Consider the following 6,428-nt stretch of genomic DNA (forward strand, 5'->3'; position numbering starts at 1 on the left):
AGGTTCCACCCTTCCTGGGGGCTGTAATGAACCTGAGGCAGGGGGATGCCAGCAGCACCTGCCTTCCTGGTGATGGAGAGGTGTAAAATGAAACTCTTCTCCCCTGAGAGGTCAGTTGCTTATTTATCAGGTTCCATTCCCCCACTGCAGTTTTTGCTAAAATTAATTATGTGATTAAAGGAGTTGCTGGGGAGCCTTCAACCTCAATATTTTTATGAGCTGGCTGGCATGTGGCACCTGGGGACTTGGCATTGTGTCTACCCACTGCAGCAAAAACCCAGCCAGGGAAGCAAAGTTTGCCCACACATCTCCACCCACGAGGTGCCACCAGCTGTGCTGTGGCTGCAGCTCTGGCAAGCCTTTGGGGCGCTTTTCAGGGTGTTCTCTGGCCCAGATGTTTATGGGAGGTGGGCAGTGGAGCAGCCCCCAATATCGCTGCTTGGTATGTGAGGGCCTCAGCAGCACATTCCTCTCCCTCCTGCATCTCCAAATTTGGGGTAGCCAAGGAGGACAGGGAGTCCCAGATCAGAGGGCAGCTGTGGACATAAGGCTGGGTGAAGGCAAAACCAGTGCCTCACCTTTCTGTTTGCTCTGAACTCCACTCCAGCTGAGCTAAGCCCCAGGGTCCCCCAGAAGCCCCCCCTGGAGACACACACACTGTCTTCTGGCACTGGCCAAGGAGCTGTAGCTGCAGTGGCCACAGCTGTATCCTTACACAGCCCAGCTCTCAAAAGCAGTGGCACAAGGGTCTCCAAAGCTCCACACAGATGGCTGCCACTGCATACTAAAGTGCCATTGACCACCCATTAAAAAGCCATCCCCTTGAGATTTGTGGCTAAGGAAGCTGCCAGGTGAAGTGAGATGGGGCAATGATGGGATCAAGGAGGCACCAGTCATGTCCACCAGCACAGCAGTGACAAGGGACCCTGCATAGCTGCCAGGGTACTGTCTCTTGCCGGGACCATCACTGATGGGAGCTCAAAAGGTGTGTGTGTGGGGGGAAATAGATGGATCTTGATGCTCCTGGCGATGCCAGCATCATCCAGAGAGAGGCTGCAAGCAGTCAGTAGGACCCTGAAGTGCAAAGTTGGAATGGTATCACACCCACCCTCACCTAGCAGCACCCCCGAGGACGCCACAAGGGCTGAAGAAGTGCTTTGCCCACAACAGACCCTGCTGTGAGGACGGTGAGCCCAGGGACCGGGTCACATTGGCTAAGGCAGGAGGGAGCTTGAAACCCCCAAATCCTACCTGTTCTTGGTCGCTGGCCTGGATGCAGCCCTATGTGATGGGCCTAGGAGGGCTGGAAGCAGAGCAGCAGCAGGCAGCAATGCTCCTTCCACCGCTCTGCCTGGGGCTTGCCACTGTGGGATTTCTGCTTGGGTGCCCTGCTGGCACATCCACACTGCCCAGAGGCACGTCCGCCGGACGCTGAGTGATGGAAGCTTCCTTGGCTGGCCAGCGGGGAACTGGGGCTAGAGAAATCGTGCAAGGAGCTCAAGCTGCTCAGCTACTCCCTCGGGCGGCATTTCAGTGCCTCGATATTCGATCCCACGCTGGGAAGTCAGAGGCATCGATCTCAGACGGTAAATCGATGGGTCCTTCCAGCCCGGGGGAGCGTGCCCAGCCAGCCCACGCTCCCTGGTATTTTGGTGACATTTCCCGAGCCGCGCCTCTGAGGACAGATTGATCGTCGCTGCTACAGAGGCAGCTCCCCCTCTGCTATAGCCCCAGCCCCAGCCCCAGCTCGGCTCAAGCGTCCTGGAGAGCAGGAAAGGTGCAGGAATCCTTCTCACACCTTCCCTGCTGTGCCCCGAGCCCGTCTGGCCATGCAGACCTGTCACAGCAGCAGAGCCAGTGGGATGCCCCTGATGCCCATCACCCTGGTACATGACCTGCCCTTCATCCCTCAGGAGGATGGCCCTGGTTCAGTCCCACACTGGGAGCAGAGCTGGGTCCCAGGAGATGCAACCAGGGCACAAATTGGGCCAATTGCTATTTTTAATTCTCAATGAGGTTTGGCCTGTGCAAGACAGGGATAGAGAAGAGCTCCCCACATCCCCAGGGGTGCAGAGGGACACGGTGGAAGAGGAGAGTGGCACTTGGCCAGTGTGGGACAGAGTGGGGAGAGTGGGGTGTGTTTGTGGGGCACAGGGACAGGCCTGGAGCTGTGTCTCAGGGCTGCAGGCAGCCTGGGGCTCTCATCCCCTATTTACCCCCTCAGGCTCCAGTTCTGGAGGGAGCAGCCATGCTCTTTCCCTTGCTCTCAGGGGGCTGAGGATGCAAGATGGGAGGAAGGCTGGGAGCAAGAAGCCATACCAGCACCCTGTAGCCAGACACCACCTGGCACCACTAAAGGAATGTTCAAGTAAATCAGAGATACAGAGGTGCCAGAGAGTTCTGCGTACGTCTCAAGGGAGAAGGCACCCACAGACCATTTTCTCCTCGCTCCATCATGCACAAACCTTTCCCATGGGGCTCAGCCCAAGTGTCCCAAGCACCTGCACCACTGGGCTGTGAGGGCTGGGATGTTTTTGGGGATTGTTGGCATATCCCTGACATGGAAGCCAGCCATTTCCATACCTGGAGGGATACTCTAGCCTTGGCCAGACCCAATGCACAGTGGGTGGAATATATCCATGCCACAGCATGGTCACTGCCACCATCTTCCCAGAGCAGTGGTGTTGTGAAAATCAGCCTATTCATCCCAGCAGGACAGTACAGAGAGGCAGGGACCCCTCCATCACTCCTGCCCCACTCCTCATCATGGGAAGGACGTCACCATCAGATGGACGCTGGTAGTGGAGAAAGCTTGCCCCAGTTCCCCTGCATCCTCCCATTCTTCAGCAGAGAGATGTCATGTGGGTGGTGGCCTGGCCCCCCTCCATCTCCTCTGGCTCATATCCCTCGGTGTAGGAGAGGGGCAGCCCATTGGCACTGGGCATGGGCTCGCAGTCGGTGCTGCGGGTGGTGACGTGGGTGACGCTGGGCGAACATTTCCGTGCCGGCGGCGGGCGGTGGCCAGGGTGGCACATCACCTCCTTGAACATCTCCCGGAAGCGTGTGGACATCAGGTTGTAGAGGATGGGGTTGGCAGCTGAGCTCAGGTAGAAGAAGACACCCGAGATGATGTGGACATACTGGAACATGTGGAGCATGTCCATGGTCCAGGTGGAGACAAAGCTCCAGACAAGGCGGTCAGTGTGGAAAGGAGCCCAGCAGATCCCAAACACCACCACCAGCACAACTGTGGGGAGCCAAGAAGCTGGTGTTACTAGGGGCATGGGGCTGATACCCCTCTCTGGAAACCTCCAGTCCCTGACCCATCTATATACTATTTGAGCTTTGGCCACAGCAAAGAATACCCCACAAATCATGGGAGAGAAGAAGGGGGAGAGAGGAAGGCTTGCCCCTTGAGCTTTTTTGACCTGCCATGATGGGGTTGGAGGTCTGCACAGGATCTCCTGCCAGGGCTGCTCCAGGTGGTGCTGCACCACATGGCTCTACTCCCTGTCGACAGGTAGCTGGTCCTGCCACTGCCTTGTGGCCATGCAGCATGGCTGGGGTACACTCCCACAGGCACCTAACCTCTGGGCACCCTGCCACCTTTGCCAGCAAAGTCCAAGGAGCAAGAGCTATTTGTGTTCTTTCCTTGTGCTCTGGCTTTGGGCTTTTTTTATAAGCAGGCTCTGCTGATGGAGAGGGAATGGGGTGATAGATAGGTGGTTACTGCCATGCCATACCCATGCCATGCTGCATCTCTGTGGCACATGGGGACAGGTCCCCCTTCATCCCCTTCCCAGCTCCAGGGCAAGGGAAGCAAAGTCACCACTTGTGTGGGACGTGGCAGAGAGGCAGCCCTGGCCTGGCTGATGGAGTGGATTGGGCAGCTCGCCATGGCTGTGCTGTCACGGGGCTGAGAACATGCAGAGGTCAGCGTGCTGAGGGCAGCCAGCTACCCAAGGGCAGCCAGCTCCTGCTGCTGGGAAGGGGGCCAGAGTCTGCAGGGCTGGGACAAGGGCAAAGAGCAGTGGGACCGAGGGATGCTCCAGTCCAGCCTTGGGTCTGGACATTACTGTCCCAGGATGGTAGCAGTGGCTGCAGGCTGGTTAGGAACTGGGCCCTCTTTGGGAAATACCACCACCACCATACAAGCTCTGGGCAATGAAGGTTAGGTTCCCTCATCCCATCCCAGCTCCTTTCTCCTTCTCGCTCCGCATTTTCCTGGCTTCAGGCAGAAGGGAGCTGGCACAAGCAATCCCCACCACTGGCTCTGCCTTTGCCCTGACATCCCAAAAGCCAGCCCTGCAGCCTTCCTCAGGGGTGACCCAGCCTCAGTTTGCCCCCAGCACCTTCCCAACACAGCCTTGGAAGATGCTCCCTGATTCTGCTCATCCCCAGCATGAGAGTCCCCAGCACTGGACTCACACAGCATCTTTGTGACCTGCCTCCTCTTGACTTTCTTCTGCCCCTGGGCGTTGTAGCAGTCACGACTGCCACCAGACTTGGTTCCCAAGGCCTCCAGCATCTTTTCTTTCTTGAGCTGCAGGGCAATAAGTAGGTAGAGGACACTGATGGTGCCCATAGGCAAGAAGAAGAAGACAATGGTGGTGACCTGGATGATGAGGTTGTAGGTCAAGCGAGGCTTCACCAGGGTGCAGATCTCAGAATCAGGCACTCGCCCACGGCCAGGCACATAGAGAGGCTGCAGGCCGTGCAGGCTGGTGTTGGGGATGGAGCAGACAACTGACAAGACCCAGATGGTGATGATGACCCTCTTGGCGTGGTTCCTGGTCACCACGTACTTCGCTTTGAGCGGGTGCACCACGGCGATGTAGCGCTCCACGCTCAGGGCCGTGACGTTGAGGATGGAGGCAAAGCAGACGGCCTCGAAGAGCAGCGTCTTGAAATAGCAGCCGCTGGCGCCCAGCAGGAAGGGGTAGTTGCTCCACATGTCGTAGAGCTCCAGCGGCATCCCCAGCAGCAGCACCAGCAGGTCAGACACGGCCAGGCTGAACAGGTAGTAGTTGGTGGGCGTCCTCATGAAGCGGTGCCGGAGGATGACGACACAAGTGAGCGTGTTGCCTGCAGCTCCCACCACGAAGATCAGCAGGTAGATGACACAGACAGGGACAAAGAAGCTGGACCGTCGAGGTCCCAGGTACTTGTCCCGTAGCTGCTCCTCTGTCAGGTTGACATCCTTGGGGTCGAACAAGGCCTCTGGGTGAGTCCTGTTGCAGAGATCAGGGTTGATGGGCTCCACAGGAAAGTCTCTCTGAGGCAGGGGGAACTCAGGGCCAGAGCAGTTAACATAGGGATTCATGGCTGTGAGAGACAGAGAGGTTTGCAGGATGTTTTCCCTACCCCTCTGCTGCCCCTATTCCCTTTCTCCCTCTCCCCATTGGTGTCAGGGTTGCCAGGATACTGCGGATCATCATAGCTCTGCACCCTCACCCCCATCCTGCCCCAGCCACAGCTTTTCCTTTGGGAAACCACCTCAAACCTCCCTTCAACTTCTCTCCAGGGTTCCTAAGCTCTTCTTGCCCCACTTCCCATCCATAAACAACCCTGGTGACTCCCCAGTCCACCTTGGCCCCTTCGTCCCATTGCAGGGGGGCATGTAAGCAGGGCAGTCGTCTCTCCCTGATCCCAAAAGCAGAGCAGGATACATCCCCAAAGCCAACCCCCAAAATCAATCCTGGCTCTAACTCCACTGTCCACGCAGAAGGGCTGAGAGGGTGACTATAAAACATTCAGAGGGAACACCAATTTTCCAGCCCAAGAAAGACTTACGGCTTGTTGGGAAGCTCCAGATGAAGGCTGAGGTCCCACACCCCTGCACCAGATGGGGTCGGACTGGGGAGGGAGTGTGGGAGGGGATAAAGACTTCACTGCCTTAAGAGGCAGGCTAATGAATTCCTGTCGCTGATCTCCCCTCAGAGCTCAGCTCGCAGAAGCCGTCTGCCCTTATCCAGTTTCTTCCTCTTTTCCTCTGTCAGTATAGAGGCTGGAGGGCAAGCTAGAAGGGTGCTGGGGGGGTTCTTCTTCCACCACTGGGCAAGCAAAGTCCGATATTGAGAGCCTACCACCCACCAGGGGCTGGGTCCAAAGCAGCGCTGCTGAAAAGATGCTCTTCAGAAAGACAAAGGAAATAACATTAGAGTAGAAAACTCCATTGAATCCAAGAGTCTGCCACGGGAAGGCAGCATGGATGTCTCCAGCCCTATCAGCAGCCTTTGCAATGCAGGGATTTGCCATTTGTGTGGCCTCCGTGGTAAAGGTGCTGATCAGCCTTGCTGCCCTCCTGCCACTGCCAGGCGTGGGGGCTTGGGCAGTGACCGGCTTCTGGCCTCAGCTGGGGGTAATGCAGACTCAGCAGCTTCCAGGGGTCTCCTTGCTTCCAGACATGCAATCCTTGGGTCACCTGA

At 57.2% G+C, this 6,428-nt stretch overlaps 1 protein-coding gene across 1 annotated transcript; it reads right to left on the reverse strand.

Moving 5' to 3' along the window:
• Nucleotides 1-2,843: 2,843 nt before the first annotated feature.
• Nucleotides 2,844-5,872, reverse strand: NMUR1 (neuromedin U receptor 1). Its single transcript, XM_009903508.2, has 3 exons — nucleotides 5,794-5,872; nucleotides 4,429-5,325; nucleotides 2,844-3,247 (listed from the first exon to the last, which is right to left on the reverse strand). The coding sequence occupies exons 2-3, from the start codon at nucleotides 5,321-5,323 to the stop codon at nucleotides 2,844-2,846; spliced, it is 1,299 nt and encodes a 432-aa protein (XP_009901810.2). The 5' UTR covers nucleotides 5,324-5,325; nucleotides 5,794-5,872.
• Between the last annotated feature and the right edge of the window lie 556 nt (nucleotides 5,873-6,428).

The sequence above is a fragment of the Dryobates pubescens genome, chromosome 13, assembly GCF_014839835.1.
Source record: "Dryobates pubescens isolate bDryPub1 chromosome 13, bDryPub1.pri, whole genome shotgun sequence".
Classification (NCBI taxonomy): domain Eukaryota; kingdom Metazoa; phylum Chordata; class Aves; order Piciformes; family Picidae; genus Dryobates; species Dryobates pubescens.

What these genes read in the sequence shown, in the direction of transcription:
- NMUR1 (XM_009903508.2), bottom strand. Translation starts at nt 5,323, where the DNA reads ATGAATCCCTATGTTAACTGCTCTGGCCCTGAGTTCCCCCTGCCTCAG. An exon ending in GCAGGTCACAAAGATGCTGT is followed by an intron (nt 3,248 to 4,428) that starts GTGAGTCCAGTG and finishes GGCTCCCCACAG; the next exon opens with TTGTGCTGGTGGTGGTGTTT.